Raw genomic sequence first — 23,220 nt, 5'->3', positions numbered from 1 at the left:
CAGAGCCGGTCAGGGTGAGCTGAAGACGCGTATTAAAAACTGTCAACAACACTTTGTAGTCTAGTTTTTGACTTTTGAGTTTGTTGGTCTTTCGAATTACAAATGAATACAAATATATTTCCGTATTGATGAGCTGATACATAAATAATAATACAAAAAAATACCAGAATAACTATAAATACTTGCTTAGAAATAAAAAAAAATACAGATATATTTCGATAAAATAATATATTTTCGAAGAAAAAAAAAACAAACAGAATATCTACAATTATACAAGTATGTTAATTTCTATCCACAGTAGGCCTTACTTTATATATATAAACGTACAGTGGATATCAAAAGTCTACACATCCCTGTTAAAATTCCAGGTTTTGTGATGTAAAAAAAATGAGACCAAGATAAATTATGTCAAAACTTTTTCCACCTTTAATGTGACCTATAACATGAACAATTCAATTGAAAAATAAAAATAATAAAATAATCTTTTAGGGCCAAGCCTGGCAACATTTTTCAAAAACACACATGAAGTCTCCCAAAAGCATGTGGCAAATGTTTTATGGTCTGATGAAACCAAGGTTGAACTTTTTGGCCATGATTCGAAAAGGTATGTTTGTCATAAAAACAACACTGCACATCACATAAAGAACACCAGACCCACAGAGAAGCATGGTGGAGGCAGCATCATGCTTTGGGGCTGTTTTTCTTTAGCTGGAACCAGGGCCTTAGTCAAGGTGGAGGGAAGTATGAACAGTTACAAAAACCAGTCAGTTTAACACAAAACTTCCAGATATCTGTTACAAAGATGAAGATGAAGAGGAATTTCACCTTTCAACACCACAACAAACCAAAGCATACATCCAAATCAACAAAAGCATGGCTTCACCAGAAGAAGATTCAAGTTTTGGAATGGCCCAGCCAGAGTCCAGACCTGAATCCAGTTGAATATCTGTGGGGTGGTCTGAAGAGGGCTGTGCACAGGAGATGCCCTCACTATCTGATGGATTTGGAGCTTTTTTGTAAAGAAGAATGGGAAAATATCACCACGTCAAGATGTGCCATGCTAATAGACTCCTACAAAAAAAACAGTGCTGTAATAAAATCAAAAGGTGCTTCAAACAATTATTAGTTAAAGGGTGTGTACACTTATACAACCACATTATCTTATTTCTTGTTTTTTATTCTTCCCCCTAAAAGATTGTACAATTTTTTTCATTTGAATTGTTCATGTTGTAGGTGACATTAAAGGTGGAAAAAGTTCTGACATGATTTATCTTGGTCTCGTTTTTTTACATCACAAAACCTGGCATTTTGACAGGGGTGTGGAGACTTTTGATATCCCCTGTATCTATCAAAGTATCTATTCATAAATCTAATAAATCACCTGTCTATACGTCTTTATATCTATGTATTTATCACATGTCTGTAAAAAATATAATCTAATTAAATATTTTTTCTCTGAAAATGGTGTGATAATATAAAATAGTGTTTATATTAAACTTTGCTGTTCATATATATAATAATAATAATAATAATAATAATCTTATTTATATAGCACCTTTGAAAACAAATCTTTACTGATCGAAAAAGCGTGGCAGAAACTTGGGAGGGAGACAAAATAAACCTTTGACAGACAGAAAGAAATGACAGAAATTCTATCAATGCAAAAACAAACTTCAATGCAAAGGGTTAACAAGAATAAATGTACCTTATATTTTATTTTATTCTATTAGACATGAAACAGAATATAAAAAAGTAGTGTTTGAGAACAGTAATCAATCAGGTTATCAGGTATAATCTAGACAAAGATCAGATCAGAATATAAGAGACAACACAAAACTAAAACATTGAAAAAAAGGAAGCAAAAATACATTGAATTGAATATAATAAAAAAAAAAAGATAGGAAAAAAACGTATACAAAGAGACAATTATTGAAATAATATTAGTGAGAAAAGAAAAAAAAAGGCATATGATTTGTTCTTTAGAGGGAGAAGAGAGATTTGTGAAGTGGTTTATGAATGTGTGTATGAGATAGGGCCTGGAGTAGGCTAACAGAATGAAGTAATGAAACAGTAGACCGATAAATCATTGTTAGGAAAGAGGTTTTAAAAAAGTATTAAAGGACAGTAAATAGGTTTTAAGAAGAAAAAAAAGATGACATCAGATCAGATGGAATGGAAAGAGATAAAAGGCTGAAGAACAATGAGAAGAATAAATAAACCAGTAGATGAATAAATGAATGAATACATAAATAGATAACAAAGTAAGACCTGTAAAGAGGATCAGAGGAGGCGTGGGAACAAAGAAATAGATTGAGAGAGTTAGATAATAAATGAAAAGGGAAAGAATAATAATAAAGTTTATATAAATAACAATACATTTTATTCAGTTCATTTTTATTTATTTAAATTTATTGTGGATTATTTCATTTTTTATTTAGTCATTTATCTGATCTCATCATTTTATGATTTTTACATATTACCTCTCAATATTTTCATATTTTATTCTTTTTTATTTGCTGTGTTTACTTTTAGAGTAGAATCTTAGTTTATTTTACCGGTTTAATATTTTAGAGTTTTATTATCTTATTAATTTATCTTATTTAAGAGAGTTTAATTTCCCATCTTGAGTTTTAACATCTTATTTTACCTCCAGTGTTTCTTCATTAAGATATCATGACAGCGTTTCTTTTTCTTCTTCTTCTTCTTCTTCTTCTTCTTCTTCTTCTTCTTCTTCTTGCATATATCATGTTCTTAACCTTACATATGGATTGTGGGGTGGGTTTGGGGTCGGTTGGGTTAAAATGTCACTGACTCTGCTATCCTTATCTCCTCAGAGCGGTCGTTCCAAAGTAAATATGTAAATATTTATGTATTAGTCAAGTTTAATGCTGAAACAGCAAGCTGATTGAAACTAATGACATAATCAGCAAAAATATTTTGTCTTGTTTGCATTTAGAGCAAATGTTCCAGTCCCTGTATCTCAGTTTGGAGTATATATCATAACATGTGGAACTTGAAGGAAGCTTTGACTGATGACTTTTCCCAAATAAAGACAAACCACATCCATCAGTAATGCACATGAATAGCAGGATAAGCTGTAGTCTTGTTTATTTGTGTTTTATTCTTACACTGAAAATCCATGGAGTGTATCAGGGAACAGGAACATGAAGAGTTGTAACACCGTGCAACAGAAATATTTGAAGTACACAGCACACTAAGATGTGGAAATGGGACAAACTACCTGTGTTACATGCCGCTCATCTGTTCATTTCTCTCTTTTCTTGCCCTCCTGCAAATCCTGCCTTCTCTCTACCATCTCTCTCCATCCTTTTTGTTTCCTCTCATGCTTGGGGAACATTTGGGGCCATATGGTGGGTTATGTAACTTATTGGTGGAGCATAGATGTTGGGGGGGTAATTATCCTTTCATTAGAGCACAAGTCGCTGGTGTTTTTTTAGAAACTGACAGCTGACCCCACCGAGACCACATTTATGAGAAGAAATAAGCAATAAACAGTCAAATATATGGCTCCAAATGTTATCAGATGAAGAATTTAAATTAATCTGATAATAAGATTAAAATGCAGAAGCTCGCCAGGAAAGTAAATCCATGAAACAGTAATTCAAAGTATTGACCCACACCCACAAATGGACATTTACATACTTAGATTTGAATAGTTAATAAGGCTAATGATGCCTGGAAGGACTGTGGACTGAGCTGCAGTGTGTTAAGTATTCACAAAGACCATGAAGGGCTCAATTCAGACCTGGTTGAGGTTGTCTTTACGAAAGCAGAACCTCCTCCGCCTCATTCTGAGGATAATAATTCTGAGATCCTTAATATTTGAATATCTCTGAACACACTGCTTCCAGGAAAGCCGTATTCCAGACTTGAAGGTGGAAATGGTTTGATGTGAGTCGATTTTTCTCTTGACTGTTTTGGCAGGGAGGTAACGAGTGTCCAGTGAGTACAATGTACCAGGAGATGCATAATACATGATGAGATCAGGGTAATGTAAGCCTGCTGATGAAATTTTGGGGCTGAAAGATATTTAGAGCTAAAAACCTGATCACGCTGTCTATCAGATAACGTGTCGTGTTATGATTATTTAATATAAAAGCAGAACATTTTTATGTGGATGTTGAATAATTGAGTAAGACATTTAACGTTTGAAATATAAACCTGTCAGTGCTCTGCGGGGAACAAACTCTGTAATGGTTTCTGAATTACCTCAGACGTATCTTTGGCAATTTCGCCCCGCAATTTCTTGTTACCCTACATTAAGGCTGGCACATATACAGCCAATGATGTATGTGTTACAACTTAATACCAGCTATTATATCTGCTCTTTCTGAGTCATTTGTTTTTCAGGGTGGAGTGTGACGGATACATACATGGCTTTGTTTGTTTGAATATAAGGGCAGTGGGAGGAAAGGGAAGTGACAAATGCGACATTTAGCATGCATCAATATTTATATGCAGTTGTTATAAAAATGTAGAAGAAGCTCACCTGTGGGTAATGATCATGTTGCCCATTTCCCTGTTTGTATGTCAATCAATCAATCAATCAATCAATCAATCGATCAATCGATCAATCAATCAATCAATCAATCAATCAATCAATCAATCAATCAATCAACCAATCAATCAATCAATCAATCAATCTATCAATCAGTTTGTATTTGTTTAGCACCAAACAGAGCAGGTCTAGACCACTCTATGTTAAATTATGAACAGAGACCCAACAACAAGGCAGGGCAAGACTTAGTCTTACTCCACCTTAATCCACCATGAGCATTGCACCTCACAGTATTTAGCTAGTTACAGCGGAGAGGACAAACTTCCTTTAACAGGCAGAAACCTCCAGCAGAACCAGATTCATGTTAGACAGCCATCTGCCTCGACCGAGTTGGAGTCCAGCATGTCTGTATCAGCTGAAGTCTGGAACGTCCACAGCAGGAGGAGGTCTACGGCAGCTCAGAGGAACCTACGAGACAAGGGAGCTCAGGGACTCCAGAAAGGTCTATGGTTAGTAACTCTAATGGGACAGGGAGAGTTAAAGTAAGGGATGAGGGGGGTGGTGGGTGAGATAGGATCCCAGTGTGTCAGTGTGCCAGTTCCCCTGATAGTCTAAGCCTATGGCAGCATAACTAAGAGCTGGTCCAAGTCTAATCCAACTCTAACTTTAAGCTTTATCAAAAAGGAAAGTTTGAAGCCTACTCTTAAAAGTAGAGAGGGTGTCTGCCTCCTGGACCCTGACTGGTAGATGATTCCAAAGGAGAGGGGCCTGATAACTGAAGGTTCTACATCCCATACTACTTTTAGAGACTTTAGGAACGATGAGCAGGCCTGCATGTTGGGAGCGTAGTGTTCTAGAGGGGTAATAGGGCACTATGAGCTCTTTAAGATTTGAAGGTGCCTGATCATTAAGAGCTTTGTAGGTCCAGTCCTGTTTGAGTGTTCTACCTGTGCAGCTGCAGCCATGAGGAGCCTGATTGGTGGACAGTCTTAAGAGCCGGCTGCAGACCTCTTCATTCAGGAGCTTCGTCTCACTTTGTGACATACAGCAGAGCTCTTGTTGGGGGCTGTTCATTAATTGTGTCTCTGTTTCTTAGCACTCAATCCAGCAAAGAAGTTGCCAGTGAAAAGTTTAGTATCAGACAAATACACACGCAGGTGAGGATTTGTTTGTTCGACACCCAAGGTTTACGAGTGGTTCTGTTTGTTTAGCGTAGTTAGCTTTTCTTTTCATTTCTCTGGACCTAGTAAGAAGAGTTTCAGAGTCCACTTTCTGTTGTCCTTCAACAGCAATCATTGGCCCTTTTCAGCTCCTTTATGTGTTTTTCGACAGCAGGAACCACAGTCAAAATTTAGTTCTTGGGTATTTTATCTCCGTCCTGAAAAGACATTTAAATCTTTAGATCTTTAAATTGTAACACTGGTCAATCTCAGCGATGCCTTTAAATCCATCTTCTTGCTTTAAGGTGAGTGTTTCAGTATTTTTTCATCCTCTTTGTCTGTCGAGCTAGTCTCAGTCCGAGTGTTGCCTCAATGAATCCATTTGCAATAAAGCACAATCAGAAATAGCACAAGAGGAATCTCCTCCATGCTAGCATCCTAATGCTAACTGTAGTGTCACACCTACAATGTGCTTTTCAACTGCAGGAACTTTCCCCAGGACCTAGGAACCTTTTCAATACCTCTGTGTTTTTCAACAGCAGGAAAAAGGGTCTAATTTGAATTCTGGGCAAGTTAATCTACCACCTGAAAAGCCCCTACTTGGGGGGTAATATTTCCCAAAGGTCCAGGAACTTTGGGGGCGGGGCCTGCAATGCTGAACGTTTCTGGTTGTGTTTTTCACCTCTTTTCACTTTTTAACACCTGTGATTCCCTTGGCTTAATAACTCCTTAACATCCGTCTTCTCTGAGCCAGATAGTGTGAATGCGTCTCTGGCAGCGCCCAGTGTTACGGTTTTAAAAGTGACCCTGTAAACTGGAGACCTTCAGCTAAATCATTAAACTTAAGATATTACACAAAAGTGTTAAAAGACTGAAATATTGACTATTTTAAAGGTGACATATCACTCTTTTTTCATCAATATATATTGGTCTAAGAGGTCCCCAAAACATGTCTTTAAAGTTTATGCTCAAAAAAACACTTTGAAATCAGATTTTGGTCTGCCTGAAATGCCCTCTTTTTCAGCCCTGCTCAGAACACTCTGTTTTCTCTCTGACCACGCCCCCTCAGGACGTGGGTGTGGCCTCGGCTCTCCAGCACGTTGATCTAATGTTTACATGTTGGCTGAATATACACGGCTGCTCACAGACCCGCGTTACTTCAACCCTCTGAATCTGATCCAGAATCCGATCCTGACGGAGAGGCGCCTGTAGCAGGACCTTTCTGAAGGATTGGTCACAGATTCTGTGTTTCTTGTTGTTTTATTTATCAGTATGTCGACGTGTGTCTTGGTACACAGCTACAGCTACGACATGTAGCTATGTGGCTATGCTAACTAGCGCTAGCACTTTTCCATGACAAATAAAAATCATCCCCTAGATCTTCAAATCTGCAGACGTGGGGAGTAAAACCGACCTCTGTGTTTACTGCCAGGGTTTTAACCAGAACCAGAAAATTCGACCACATCTCCCCGGTTTTAGCTTCCTTGCACTGGCTCCCTGTATGTTTTAGAATTGATTTTAAGATTTTACTGATTACTTTTAAAGCCTTGCATGGGCTTGCTCCGAGTTATATAGCGGAGCTTTTAACACCCTATGAGCCGACACGTACATTGAGACCCTCGGGCAGAGGTTTACTGTGCATTCCAAACACTAAAATGAAAACAAAAGGGGACAGAGCGTTTGCAGTAAGGGGTCCGACGCTCTGGAAGCTTCTGCCCGAGGAGATCAGGTCTGCTGAGTCAGTGAGCTCTTTTAAATCCCTTCTTAAAACATACTTTTATCACAGAGCCTTCCCGGATTTTATCTGAATTTTATTTTATTTTAACCGTCTTTAAGAAATATATTTTGAAAGAATTTTATTCCTTTAGAGTTCTTTTAAGGGAATTTTATGTCTTTTAAAATATGTTTTATTTCTTTATCTTGACTTGTGTGTTTTTATGATCTGCCTGTTTTATTTGCTACCCATGTAAAGCACTTTGTAACCTGGTTTTGAAAGGTGCTCTACAAATAAAATTATTATTATTATTATTATTATTAAGACAGCCTACAACTAGCATGCCTCCCTCCTAAGCTCCTTGTTAGCACACATGTGTGCAGGTAATGAAAAACAGAGGAGGGGTTGAGTTGTATTTTATACAGTCTATGGGCTGAACAAGCTCCGAGCTCTGACTCCGTGACAGACCGGATATTGTTGTGACGTAACAAAAACACTGAAGTCTGAAACGGCTCGTTTCACACACATTCACAGAAAGGTGGAGAAATCAGAACAGGGGCAGAATGGATTTTTTTCATTCTCAGAGGGTTTGTAGACATGCCAGGGAAACATATTTCAGGTAGAGAACCATTAAAAAGTTGATTTTGCATGATATGTCACCTTTAACACTTGGTAACCCTGATACCATTATCTGATCGACTACATGAATTATTTTAAAGAGAGAAAATGATTTGGCAAAAATTGGCAAAGACTAAAATCTGACTAAAATGTTTTGAGTTTCCGTCGACTAAAACTAGACTAAAACTATAAAAGGCTGAAAAGACTAAAATGTGACTAAAACTAACAGACATTTTCGTCTATAAAGTAAGACTAAGACTAAATCTAAAATAGCCGCCAAAATGAACACTGGTATGAAAAGGACTGACCAGCTAAGGTAACGGCGAAACAAAAACACAAGCAAACTTTGGTGGAGTCATTCAGCAGACGAGCTCTTAAGGGCAACAGATGGCGAGAAATAACAACACTGCAAAGTAAACTGTGCCGATTCAAGCGGTCAATGGTTGATTTTATTTGTATCATTAACAACATCAAATATACTTTAACCAAGAGCGAGCTTAAGGGACTTTTACAAACACTTTTTTTGAAGGATGCAAAGCATTGTCAATTCTTGTTAATATCAAGATACAATATCTTGTCACCCCTCAGCCCCAGACGCTCCCTCTGGAGGTTTTCAGGGCATGTCTTGCTTGGAGGAGACCCCAGGGGTAGACCCAGATCTTGCTGGAGAGATTAAATGTCCCATCTGGTCTGGGAAGGCCTCGAGATCCCCGAGGAGGAGCGGGAAAACGGTGCTGGGGAGAGGGATGTCTGGGTGGTTTTTGCTTCCGCTGTCTGACTCCGGGTGAGCGGAGGAAAATGAATGAATGGATGCTGCAAAGATCAATCAACGCTGGAGAATGATGGTGAAATGATAGAAGTGAGGATCCACGCAGACCACATCAATCGATGAGTCGAGAGTGTTTGGGAAGACATTTATTTGGTACATTTCACATTTGGCATTATTTTACAGCCAAACAGGCCGAGGTACATCACTTAGGTAACAGTCCACATAAGGCACATGGGCGTACGATAGCTCCGCTCTGCTGGAAATGTTTTCAGAAGAAAACAAAGAGGAAAAACTCAAAGCATAATCAGAAGCCTATTTTCAGCAGTACTTTTATGATAATCAGATTTGTGAACTGATCCATGCAATATTACAACTGACACACACAAACACACACACACACAATCACAGACCCACAATTCAAAGTGACATTTTCTGAATGTTAATAATATGTCTCCTGCTCCACCCAACCTGGAAGAGAAGAGGAGAGGAAGAGGAGAGGAAGAGACAGAAAGAGAGGGAAAGTGTCAGAGAGCGAAATGACAGGCGAGCAGATTTCATGAAATCCTTTTGTTTCAGTCTATTTGTATTCATCTCCTCGCCTTTGTCTTTGTACATTTCCAAACCGATCCTCCTAATAACTCGAAGACTTTGATCAGCCACCCGTGTCTCACAGATTAACAGAAATGATTAACTGTCACCGTAAATTGTATTTGTCTCGCCGTGTCTTGCCCCCTCTCAGCTGAAGCGTTATGGCAGCGAGCGGGTTCTGAGTTATTGTAGTGTATCCACATCATGCGGAAGATCTCTGGAGTGCATCTCAAGAGTCTCCGGTTTCATTTCCTCTCTGCGGTTTCTCTTGTTGTCAGACAGGTACAGTCTATTTCCTGGTGTAAGTGTTACACGTGTTCTCTGATCTGTCAGAGGTTATTAAGATTGATGGCTGCACGCTCATTGTAGCTCATCACTGCACAAATCATTCCATGTTTTTACAATAAGAAGGGAGGAGTTTGAAGAATTGAGAGGTTTGAGAAAGACATTTCAGGAATGGATGTGTATACTGTTTGTTTGGGGGTTTTTTTATTAGATTTTTTTCATTATTTTGTTTTTTTTTTGTTTTTTTCCAAGTATTTATTTATTTTATTCTATTGTTACTATTTTTATTCTTGTTGCTTATAATGTATCTATGTTTTTTCAAGTTATATTTTTTGGCATTTATGCCTTTGTTGGATAGGACAGCTGAGGAGAGACAGGAAATGTGGGGAGTGGAGAGTAGGGAAGGACATGCATCAAATGGTCGAGGCTGGAATTGAACCTGCAACTTTGTGTTACAATGTCATTGTATGAAAAGCACTTCATAAATAACGTCTGATTGATTGATTGATTGATTGATTGATTGATTGATTGATATTTACATCAACTTCTGTGTAAACACCTGATCTGATGGTTTTAAAGTGATTCTTATTGCACGTATGCTCCACATGACAGGACGAGTTGCTGCTTTTGTTCTAACTGGAATGCACAGAGAATATTTATGCTGGATACTCCAAATGTAGGAATCCGAAATCACATATGCAAGAGACGAGGAGAGATCTCGTGTGCAGTGACTTTAGTTCAATCACGCAGCGACACTTCTTCTATTATTTTGGCGCATTAGAGCGCAGAAATGTCAGAACGGTTTTACTCTGATGATTAAATGTTTAATGCACGTCTTCATCAGATCATTCTATGAGGTTTTCTACTTTCAAAGTTTCCTGTTTCTTCATCTTTTTCATCTGTCTTGTGTCTTTGGGGTAGTTCAGTTGCCTTTCCCTGTGTTCTTTGTGCTTGTTCGTTCAGTCTCAGTGTTTCCTGTTTTATCTTGAAGTACTTCTTCCTTCTGTGTCTGGTTTGCTTTACTTCCTGCCCTCATGTGTTCCCCTCCTGTTTGATGACACTCATTAATTTGCGTCTTTTGTCACACCTGTGTTGATTACCCAGTGTGTGTTTACTTTCTCTGGTTCATTAGTCTCGTTTGCATGTTTCCTGCTTCTTCCAGCGTTCAATCAATCAATCTTTATTTATATAGAGCCAAATCACAACAAACAGAGCAGGTCTAGACCCTGCTCTATGTTCTATCATTAACAAAGACCCAACATCAAGACAGGATAAGATCCAGTCCCACCTTACAGACAGGACTCAGTCCATGTAAACAGTGATGTTGGAATCTCCAATAAGAATGCATATGTAAATAAAGCTTGTGTTTCCTGAACTGTGCCAAGAGTACCAACATCATTTTTTTTTTAAATCTTTATTTAACCAGGAATAGTTCCATTGAGATACAAAGTCTCTTTTAGGAGGGAGTCCTGGCCGAGACTGCAGCATAAAAAGTTTCACAAAGAGATCAAGACAAAACAACAAACAATATCACGTAACTATTACGTTAATCAATAAGTTTGCAGTGTTAAGCAGTAAAACATGTGAACAAGCTGATCAGATGATCCTTGATCCTACTTTCAAAATCCTCCAATCAAAATGAATCAATCCAGTTTTAGGTGAGCTTGAAGCTCAGACCAGGATGAGGGAGCAAAAACCTTAAAAGCACTTTTACTGAGGACTGACAAAAATAATTTGCCCATGGGACCAAAAGATTACGGCGACTGAAACTTTAGAAGTCAATGAAGAGCATAAATGAGACGTCAGATCATGGAGTTTGGCTTTAAAGAGAAAGACATACCAATGCTCCTTTGCTGAACAATTCAACTCCAAGTAGCGCAAACCCTAAAACTGTCATTTAACGTCTAAATAGAAACACTGTAATGATTTCAGAAGTAGTTTATACTCTTTGAAAATGTTTGAATGTTACTCATGGACTCATTAAGGTGCCGTGTCCACTGCCGCCGTTTCTGCACTGGGAGCGCCCATGACCTCAATTTGAGGCCACTTCTCACCAGCGTTTACTGCTAGGTCCCGAAAGTATTCCTGTGGCACTTCTGCTTCCATAAGTAAGTTTAAAATTCTCTGTATGCTAAAACCTGCCTTTCAAGAAACCCAAGGGCGCTTCACAGGGTCAGGTAGGGGGTCTGGGGGGTAGGTGGCAACACTAGCTAACAGGGCAAGGCCTTGAGGAAAAGGTGCGTTTTGACTGCTTTTTAAAACTGTCCAGGGTTGGGGCGCTGCAGAGGTCAGGTAGGGAGAGAGTTCCACAGAGTAGGGGCTGCCACACTGAAGGCTCTGTCTCCAAAAGTCTGCAGCTTAGTCCAGGGGAAGGAGAGGAGACCCAGGTCCGAGGACCATAGGTTCCGGGATGGAGTGTGTTGGTGGAGGAGGTCAGCCAGGTATTGGGGGGCGAGGGCGTGCAGGGATTTGTAAGTGAGGAAGAGTTGTTTATAGGAGATGCGGTACTTCAATGGAGGCGAGGAGGAGGTGAGTGGGGGTGATGTGCTGCCAAGGCTTGGTATGTGTGAGAACCCTGGCAGCTGGGTTCTGCACGTATTGGAGCCTGAGTCCAGGGCATTGCTGGGTACCCCGAACAGGACTCCATTGCAGTAATCCAGCCGGGAGGTAATGAAAGCGTGGAGGAGGGTCTTGGCAACTGAATCAGAAAGAGATGGATGCAGACGGGAGATGTTCTTCAGGTGGTAGAAGGCAGACTTGGTGACAGATTTGATGTGTGACTGGAAGGAGAGGGTGGAGTCAAGAATGACACTCAGGTTGCGGACTTCAGGAGATGGGGAGATGGAACAGCCATCCACATGGAGGAGGAGATCTCCAACATTCCCGAGCAGTGGCTTGGGGGCCACAACCATGAGGTCTGTCTTTCTACTGTCAAGTTTGAGAAGTTTAGTTGTCATTCAGGGTTTTAAGGCGTGGAGGCAGTTGACCAGAGACTGATGGGGAAGCGGGGTGGATGGGGGTTTTGATTGGTCGGTGATCAAGAAGTGACATTAATGAGCACTGAGGTGTTCCAAAAGTTGAACTGTTTTCAACTGAGAGTGCTGCGACAAGAATCAGCTGACACTGAGAGGGTTTTGAAAACAGCAGTGGACACGGCACCTAACACATCAATATAGCGAGGACTTGACCTTGCATGACCTCTAACATTAATGTCAGCCAACATAATGCAAGTAAACCCAATCAGATCCAAACTCTCCACAGAGGGTTGATTATTTTAGCTCCTCTCTCTTCCATGATCCTCCCTGAATATATATTTGTCGTCTTCTTAACGGAACAAACTCACCCTCCTTATTTCTCCTTATTTTCTGCTCATGAACTGTGTTGGGTAAAATGTAAACAAAGGCTCCATCTGTAAAGTGCTTCTATGGAATTACACTGTGACAGGCTGATGCCTTTGGAAAGTCATACAGCGGTATCATTTCATATTTACAGCATATAATGACCAGCTAAAAACGTCAGAGTATGTTTAATTAGAGCGGAACAATGGGAATACAGTGACTGCAGCATAAAGCGGTCTAAATAAGCTCATACGTCTCAATGGATGATGTTATTCTGTTGTTATTGGTATATGCCAGATAGCTTCTTTCTTGTTACACTCCTAAAATGAATGTGATCTGAAACATTAGGGAACCTTTGCTTTAAAACGTGTTTTCATAGCCTCTTTAAAGAAAGTAAGCATCTTGTTTTTGCACCTTAAATGTATTCACACATGTATAAAGGCCTCTGGTTGACATTCAGCCCAGTTGCAGCTCCTGGCCCCAAAAATCAGATCAGATTAGATTCCAGTGGTGCTGCGTGTTTGTCACCATTTTATGCTCCATTTATCAAATGGAATTACGCAGCAAACAGCCAGACAGCAGGACATTTACATGCTACTTTGTCAGAAATCAAACCTGGAAGACAAGCGGTAATCAGTCAAGTGTTGCGAAAGCGGTGGCGGCGGCGAACACATGAGAATTGTTCAGCATTAAGCGGATTGTTGGGTGCCTGAGAGTCTGCAGCTGTGTTGCAACAGATGAGGCTTTGAGGCTCTTGTGTGGGAAGAGTTAGGGTTAATTATGATTTTTAGATTTGGAAACAGAGAAGTGTCTGCTTTATTAAATGTTATAACAAGACAATATTTTTTGTGTTTGCAGCATTTGAATCCTGAACAAATTTCCCCTGAGAGACTTGAAAGTGTGACCTGTGGTATTCTATGATGTCGTGCCATGGAGTATAGCACCATATTATACCCTATGATATTAATATGTCATATCAGATCATATAGTATCATAACATAACATATTGTATCATAACATAGAGTATCATCTTGTGTCACATCTTATAATAACTTACTGTATTACATTGTATTCCATTGTGTTTAATTGTATCATATATTGTATCATATTATATTTTACTGTATCATGCTAGTTTCATATTGAATATTCTTTTATCATATTGTATAATATCTGCAGGACCATGTTGTATATTATCGTAACATATTACATCATGTTGAACCGTAATGTAACGTTACATTTTATATGATGTGGTATCATACCGTTACTTAACATAACATAATGTAAAATAACATTTTAGATGATGTGGTATTGTACCGTTACTTAACATAACGTAATGTAACATAACATTTTATATGATGTTGTATTGTACCGTTACTTAACATAATGTAATATAACATAACATTTTCTATGATGTGGTATGGTATCGTTACTTAACATAATGTAATGTAACATAACATTTTATATGATGTGGTATGGTATCGTTACTTAACATAATGTAATTATAACATAATATTTTATATGATGTGGTATGGTATCGTTGTATTATGTCATGTTTTATCTTATAGTGCTTAACGGTAGCGTATCATAGAGTTTTTTGTCATAGTAATTAATTTTATCATAATCAATACCATATCTAATCATATTGTATCATATGGTATGATATCTTATCGTAAGGTATTTTGCATCATGGTGTATGATATTGTATGATATTGTATGATATTGTATGATATTGTATCGTATAGTATCATATTGTATTTTATTGAATATTGTATCGTATAGTATTGTATAGTATCATATTGTATCATATTGTATTTTATAGTATCATATTGTATTTTATAGTATCATATTGTATCATATAGTATCATATTGTATCATATTGTATCATATTGTATCATATTGTATTTTATAGTATCATATTGTATCATATAGTATCATATTGTATCATATTGTATCATATTGTATTTCATAGTATCATATTGTATCATATAGTATTTTATAGTATCATATTGTATCATATTGTATTTTATAGTATCATATTGTATCATATTGTATCATATTGTATTTCATAGTATCATATTGTATCATATTGTATCATATTGTATTTTATAGTATCATATTGTATCATATTGTATTTTATAGTATCATATTGTATCATATTGTATCATATTGTATTTCATAGTATCATATTGTTTCATATAGTATCATATAATATCATATTGTATCATATTGTATTTCATAGTATCATATTGTTTCATATAGTATCATATAATATCATATTGTATCATATAGTATCATATAGTATTTTATAGTATCATATTGTATTGTATTGTATTTTATAGTATCACATTGTATCATATTCAATCGTATTGTATTGTATATTATCTCATCTTATCTCATGTATTGTATCAAATTGTATATCATGTCCTATAACATATTGTATCAAACAGTACTGTATCATTTTTTGAATTTAATACGTTGTGTTGTCTTCTATCATATCATACATGTGTGGTAGTGTTATATTAAAATATATCATATTGTATTCTATCATATTGTATCACTTTTTCGATATACATCTTACAACCCATATAAAAAAGATGAAATGGATACTTTAATCTTCTTTTTTTACTGACACCTAACGTGATCTTTCTCTCGTCTCTATTGGTCAAACAGCTGCAGGGATCCTTGAGGTCACATTAGGAGAGCAGAGCTGTGATGACGTTGTGGATCAGTGTGTCTTTAACAGAGTGGACGGTCAACTTTATAAGATGATTATTCTTAAACAAGGACAGTAAGAAGGCTGAGAGAGGTTCAGAGGATGGTAGAAAAGGTCTGGAACATGTGCTTCCTCAGATAGGCATGTCAATCACTTCACCATCACTTGGCTTTTTTTTCTTCCTTCAGCTTATTAACAAGACAAAGAGGGTTGAAACCTTTTAATCTGGGCTTCTCTTAATAACTGCTTACCTCCAGGGCTCCTCCTCAGAATGAATTTACGGACCTCATCATAAATGAAGATGAGAAGACTGTATGGGAAGGCACAGAACCACCACAGGGTCCTGGGAGGAAGAGAGGAAGAGTGTGAAAAGGGGTGCGGATGGATAGAGTAGCAGTGTGAGTCACAGGCAAATTGTTAAATTCATTGCAGCCATTTTTGAATATTAAGGATAACAGGGTGGTGTTTAAGAAGATCACAGACTTCATTTAAAGTCGAGAGTGACAGGCTAATGGCAGCCTATTAGGTCCTTAAGAAGTTATTTTACGGTTCAGTGGAGATATGCATATGCAGAGCGTACTTCAGGGGGTACATGCGCAAAGCCACGTCCATTCCAGGGCAGTAGGAGAGGAAGGCAGCCAGAGCCGTCTCCACAAACAAGCCAAAAATGAGGATCCTGTTCCTGTTGGACGGAGAAAGAAAAAAGGAAAAGGCTTAGACAATGTACCTTCAAATCAAAAATAAATCATACAACACTGCCTCAAACAATCGGCCTGACATCTTACTTCATGCCCTGCTGGAAGAGGGAGTTCCTCCTGGTCTTACAGATGATAAGATCGGCCCACTGCACAACCACGATGCTGGCAAAGAAGGAGGTGTGGCAGGTGAACTCGATGATCTTCCTCTGCTCGTAGGTCTGCAGGGTCGAAACACAAACACATCATGAATAGGTCTAAATAATAATAATAATAATAATAATAATAATAATAATAATAATAATAATAATAATAATAATATTAACAATAATAATAATAATAATAATAATAACAATAATAATACTACTACTACTTCTACTACTACTAATAATAATAATGTCAATAACAATAATAATAATAATAACAATAATAATACTAACAATACTAATAATACTACTACTACTACTACTACTACTACTGCTACTACTACTAATAATAATATTAACAATAATAATAATAATAATAATGACAATAATAATAATAATAATAACAATAATAATACTAATAATACTAATACTACTACTAATAATAATACTAATAATGATAATAATAATAATAATAATAATAATAATAATAATGATAATAATAATAATAATAATAATACAAATAATAATAATAATAATAACAATAATAATAATAATAATAACAATAATAATACTAATAATACTAATATTACTACTACTACTACTAATAATAATAATAAAATAATAATGATAATATTAAAAACAATAATAATAATAATAATAATAATAATAATAACACCAACAATAATAATAATAATAATAATAATAATAATAATTGATCAGTTATAGAGTTTTTCATGGTACTCAAAGTCGCTTTACAGAAAAAAATTATAATACTGATTATAAATAAATAAATAAATAAATAAGAGTCTTCTCAGAGTGTGCGCTGGTATGACTTTTCAACACGCCTTGCTTCTTACCCACTGCTGCCCATAGCTGTCCTCCAGGTCGTTGAGATCACGGTCGTCCCAGTTGATGCGGATACCCACCAAGAAGCCTGGGGGGAAGCCGTTCTCCGCCAAAATCACAAAGTAGGTGAAGAAACCTCCGAGGGCCTGGATCATGCCTGGAGACGGAGAGGAAGTCAACACCAAAACATCCTCCATCGAGACACATTCAGTTATAACAAAAGAAACCTGAACAACTGGCACCCTCCATTCCTGCCTTGTGAAACAGAAATAACTAGGAGTGAGAGCAAATATCAACAGGTGAATAAATCATCGTCCTGACCTGTGTGATAAAGTATCAATATTTTAATTCGATAAATGCAGCTCTAGATCTCCCTCAGAGTGTCACTACTTAATGACTCCAGCAGTGGAGCTAACGGCATGAATGAGGGGAACATGAGGAGCAGTTTATTGACCGCAGAAGAAAAAGACAGCGGAGTTGATAAAGTGATTGGGCGGCTGACTTGGTTCTTATCTTGTAGTGTCTTCGGGCAAAACACTGACCCGGGACTTCAACCAGATCCATGTCTGGTAGCACCGGATCAGCACTGGATCGTATTTCACTTAACTACAACAACAAGCCGTCATGATGAGCGGAGCCAGGCCTGGAGTCAACAGGTCAGAGGTTTTCAGAGGACCAGAAAGACAACATGGATGAGGAGAGGAGGAGGAGGAGAATCCTTGATTCAGTGATTACTGCGGGAAAACCTCGGTCACATGACTCCAGCTGTCCAGCGGTCCTGGTCCTTGCCGCGTTCTGAAAACCTGTCGAGGGTGCTGAATCTTTAACAGTTCGAGCCTAAATAACATTTCCGGTGGGAAAGCTCACACTCTAATCTTGTGAGTTTGAATGGTCTCCTTAAATGTATGACGTTATTATGTTCCATAACTCATGGTGCCGTTGATCCCCATCTTGCTGTGGCTGATGATTTGCATTCATACTCTGATAGCATCAACACTCTGCTCAGAAATAGGAGCATTTTGATAGTTTTTCTTTGTAAAGTGAAATGCAGAATGAAAAAGCCTCATGATGCATTTTTCAAACATTTTTCTTGTTCACTTCTGGGTTTGAAAATGCTCCAAAAAGAGACTATTACTCAGAGTTCAAAGGGTTAACACCCATCAACACAACCTGGTGCCGGTTCTTCATTTCCTGTGGATTAGCAGATTAATAAGCATCATCTCAATCCTGGTTCATCCTGTGGAGGGGGTTTGTGAACGTGAAGACTAAAGCACCGAAATAAGACGTCCATCATGCTGAAAACGTTCCGCCCACTCTGACAAAACAAATTTCCCAACATGGAATTAAAACTCACTACGGGCTGTTATTGCTGTCCTCAGCTGTCTGGAGCCATTACTTAGAAAACAGCAATAACGTTACAGAGGGCAGACGGAGCGGAGATATAATCACCTGAGCTGTTTAATTAAGTGACAAAAAAAAAAAAAAGAGGGAACACAGTCAATTTAATTGTCTTGTTTTGTTGTAATTCCTGAAAATAAGTGATGGAAAAATATTAGACCATCAGGGTTAGAACTGCTACTGCTTGTCAGAAGAGCTCTTGTGCAAAGACATCCATTATCTATAATTTCTGTTATTCTGCTACTTGTTCTGTCAAAACATTGCCCCTATTGCTGCACGGTGTAAAATCTAACACCGCGGTACACAGTTTACACAAAGGACTTGTAAACACTCACCCATCACTGCAGATATATTCTCTTTATGTTACAGGTAATTTATACTCAGGTCTCTGAAATCCTTTGAAAATGGATAAGTGGCGCCGACTCTTCAAAACAAACAGAGAAAGGGGTCACATTGTTCTGCAGGTCTGTGATTAGAGGTTCCTGGAAAGTACAGTGTAATGTACTCAAAGGGGTTTGAATGCATCTCTTCATATGCAGTGATTAAAGTGCTTTTAGGTTGCATGTGGAAGGTCAGATTACATCGGTTAATACCAACATGCATGAAAATAAACAATACATATACTTAGCTTGGTAAAATGGTGAAAGACTGTGTTTACGTATATGTAAATGTTCCACTCACTACATATCACATTCACACTCGTTTTCACAGAAGAGAACCAGGACAAACTGATCCTACTCCCACACTGCTGGTGATGCCTTCAGGAGCATTCTCAGGCTTTTCCAGGACTTCCACCAAATCCGTGTCCAGTCTGGCTCCGTGCGCTCTCTCTTTTCTGTCAACACCCACCGGTTGCGTTTTCAGAACGCAGCAGGGAGCAGGACCTCCGGACAGCTGGAGCCATGTGACCGAGGTTTTCCCGCAGTAATTACTGAATCAAGGATCCTCCTCCTCCTCTCCTCGTCTGAAAACCTCTGACCTGTTGACTCCAGGCCTGGCTCCGCTCATCATGACGCTTTGTTGTTGTAGTTAAGTGAAATACGATCTGGTAATAACACAGAGTGTTTGATCCTGAAAATTAAATTAAATTAAAATCTGGCGCGTCGGATCAGAGATGGAGCCGGAGTGGATCCAGTGGAAGTTAACACATTGACTAGAATAGAAACCTATCAGATCCGGTGCTGTGACGGATTGGACACGGATCAGACATGGAATTGGTGGAATTTGGCCATAGGAGTCGTTGGTGTGCTAATGGCAGTAAGAGTTATTGACCTAGTTCCTGGGAGTTGTTAAGGTCTTCGGTCGTCTATGGCATAGATGACCGAATACTTTAACAAAACCATAGACTCTATGGTTCGTTGGGGTCACATGATCCTCAGTGTGAGAGTGTCCTAACTTGCCAAGGCATTTTGCTCCAGGTGTATGATAGCGTCCTTCATCTAGGACAGGATTATGTGTAAAGCCAACATCTCCTAGGATCCAATGAATCTGTTTGAATCTGCTGTTACTTCACTAAACTTCCCTCTCCTGTCTGAATCATGTCCTGTCACTCTACATCAGACCATCTACTGAATCCTCGTCGTGGATGCCTCAGAACTCCGGGCTAACGTGCCAGAACAGCGCTCTGTAAACGTGACATGACGTGACCCGTAAACGTTTTGACCTGCTGTTGCTCAAGTTGGAAGAATTATGGAAGTTGACGTGAGCAGTTATGAGTGTGTTCAGCTTTAAACTGTGTGTCATCCACTGAAAGCCCTGTCATATTCTGACCTATTTAACAGCACATGAAATTGGGCCAGGCTTTGATTTTCACTATTCCCCAACCATATAAAGCCAGAGATAAAAAGCATGCATTCAAGTCAGCTTCCAACAAGTGAACATGACCAAGATTAAGTAGGAAATAGTTGCACTCTCCGCTCTCAATTTGCTGGAAATGTCACAACAATTAGAAGGAAATTCAAGTACTCACTCCTGACTTTCTGCTCACCTCTGGATCTATTTTTCTTCTCTGAACTCACCTAAACATTTACAAAGGCAGCAGGAAATGCCAGATCTTCTGATAAATGTCAATATTTCATGTTTTCATGCCTTGGATATTTATTACAGCCATATCTTCTCTGCTAGAGGCCTGTGACAGACAACGCCGGTAAAAGGTGGTTATGAGCCACGAGAGGACAAACCTATCTGTCCGTAGGCCATGCTGATGAGGCGTTCATTGACCAGCTTGTCCGTTTTCGGGTTCCTCGGCTGCCGCTTCATGATGTCGCTCTCAGCTGTCTCGTAAGCCAATGAGATGGCTGGAACCTGAGGGCGAACGGGAGGAAAGTATAGGATCAGCTCTCTTTGTGCAGCCTTTGTAATAATAAATGTGCAGGAATTTGTCTTAGTGCCAATGGAACAAAGGCATGATGACAGCGCCAGACACGGGTTACTGCAGACATATCACTATTAACGTCATTCAGCATTCAATCACCGCTCTGAGGGAGAAAAGACGAGAAAAAGGGCAAGGAGAGGGAGAAAAGGAGCAGTGACAGTGACTGAGAGAGAGGCAGGGAGAGGAGAGAGGCTCATAAAGCAGGAGGGTAGAGAGGTCTCTGTAATAAAGATCTTATATTGGCTGGTTTTACCAGGTAAGCAACAGAGCAATATGTGTGACTTAGGGCGGGATATCCTCATGACTTAGGTGGGATTTGAGATGGGGACTCAGCACTGTGAGAGTCTGAAGACAAGCTCTGTGGTGTACAAATCCAGCATGTTTGTGGTGTTATTTTCCTCTGACCCTCAGCAGGAGAGAGAGAGAGAGACAGAGAGAGAGGACAGGGACATGATTTTGCTGGAATTGATTTTTTATACCTCTGAATGTGAGATTGTGTGCAATATCCAAATTCCAGTCTTGAAGCACTCTTAAGTATGCCACATCTCGCTTTGATAAACATATTCTGCAGCCATCCTTTTTCCACATGGCGCTGCTTGCTAAAAATAATCTCAGCAGACTCCAAGTGCTGCTTGTCACGGCTAAGTCTCAGCAGAGCCCTGGAGCCTGTTGCCTCAAGTTGAACTAAGCTGTTAACAAGCTGTTAACAACCTCCCCAGCATGACATGATGGGGAATGTTGTGGTTTTTCCTTGTGTAGTGTACTATAAACACTTTCAGGTACTTTATTGAATGTTTTAATTTTTCATTTCAGGGTGCGACCCTTCAAAGCAGGCATCCAGCTGTTTGCTCCACCAGCAGTTATTGAATACACGCAGACATGTCACTTTTGAAGAGAAGGTTTTATATGCAAAGCAGGTGCAAAAATTAGACGCTTTTCAACTTCAATCACCTCAACTTTAAAGAGGAATGCAGTCAATAAGGAGTGCAGTATCCCTCTGATCTCAGGCGGCTGAGGAAATATTTGTCAACATGAACAAATCTGTCCTGCTGCTGGAAACCAAAAAGGTTCACTTTTTGAAGTCACCTCAGTGAAATAAACTCCTAACGATGAGAGGAAGCTGCTTTATTTCCTCCCATGCAGGATGAAAACGCTCCCTGGCAGTCGTATATGAGGCCATACACCTCATTAATTGTAAAATTTGTGCTTTTGGCTCGTTGGGATGCATGAGAGCCAGATTCAGCCGCACGCTGGTGGCACCGAGCAGGGAAAAATTAAAGTTCAAATAATGAGCACAAGTCCTTTTGAATATATTCATCTTGTGCTTCCTTTCTTTTGCAATGATGGATTACGCCCCTCAGGCGAGCAGCGTGCCAGCTACTCTTTTTGTTGCTGCTGAAAATACAATGGCGAGACTGGCATCTGGAAATGGCAGAGCTGTGAAATGTGAATATGTGTGTGAGCGTCACCCCGGTCTTTGTTCTGCTTGAACAAATGGTCGTCGGCAGTCAGCCAAAAGTGAATTTCTCCCACTGACAGAAAGAACAAATTAAACCAAACGTTTTGTTTCGTTTTACCTCCAGGCTTTCATATTTGACACCAGTATTAAAGCTAGTTTCCTTATTGTCACCTTTGGCTTGCCTGTAGCTATGCAACAATTAGCATCCACTTCATCCAGGAGAACCACATACATTTGGCAAAAATCAGCTCAGAGCGCTGAGAGAGCTTCGCAGCAGGAGCTGATGAATCTAAAACTGAGGTTTGTTGACATCACCTGCACTCAAAAAAAGCAACATGGGTGTCTGTTTTATCAGCATAAGTATAACATGTAGCTTCTATTATATTAATTCATGTTTAGTGGTTAAACATTTTTAAATCATGTAGTTTTAACATGACATGCAAAATCCTTCAAACTACAACATTGCTTTATGTCAACACAATCTAAAGGGTTTAGGTAGGAATCCCATCTGCAATACCTCTCCAGAGCAGAAGGTGGCAGTAACATGCGACAGGCCATCAGCCAAGGTAGCGTGTTTCTGGCAAAGAAGAGCCATTAT

At 38.8% G+C, this 23,220-nt stretch overlaps 1 protein-coding gene across 13 annotated transcripts in view; it reads right to left on the bottom strand.

Moving 5' to 3' along the window:
- Nucleotides 1-8,911: 8,911 nt before the first annotated feature.
- The window catches only part of atp1a2a (ATPase Na+/K+ transporting subunit alpha 2a), a 104,408-nt gene continuing 90,099 nt past the window's right edge, over nucleotides 8,912-23,220 (bottom strand). For all 13 annotated transcript variants that reach the window (XM_034702975.1, XM_034702983.1, XM_034702972.1 and 10 more), the window contains 6 exons: nucleotides 20,970-21,093; nucleotides 17,403-17,548; nucleotides 16,490-16,620; nucleotides 16,285-16,386; nucleotides 15,956-16,047; nucleotides 8,912-9,248 (listed from right to left, as the gene is read on the bottom strand). In XM_034702975.1, the coding sequence (XP_034558866.1) occupies nucleotides 9,220-9,248; nucleotides 15,956-16,047; nucleotides 16,285-16,386; nucleotides 16,490-16,620; nucleotides 17,403-17,548; nucleotides 20,970-21,093 (624 nt within the window). In that variant the 3' untranslated portion in view covers nucleotides 8,912-9,219. The remainder of the gene's footprint in view (nucleotides 9,249-15,955; nucleotides 16,048-16,284; nucleotides 16,387-16,489; nucleotides 16,621-17,402; nucleotides 17,549-20,969; nucleotides 21,094-23,220) is intronic.

The sequence above is a fragment of the Notolabrus celidotus genome, chromosome 15, assembly GCF_009762535.1.
Source record: "Notolabrus celidotus isolate fNotCel1 chromosome 15, fNotCel1.pri, whole genome shotgun sequence".
Lineage (NCBI taxonomy): Eukaryota > Metazoa > Chordata > Actinopteri > Labriformes > Labridae > Notolabrus > Notolabrus celidotus.
Note: the sequence above shows the minus strand (reverse complement) of the source record. Positions and strands in the feature narration are given on the sequence as shown.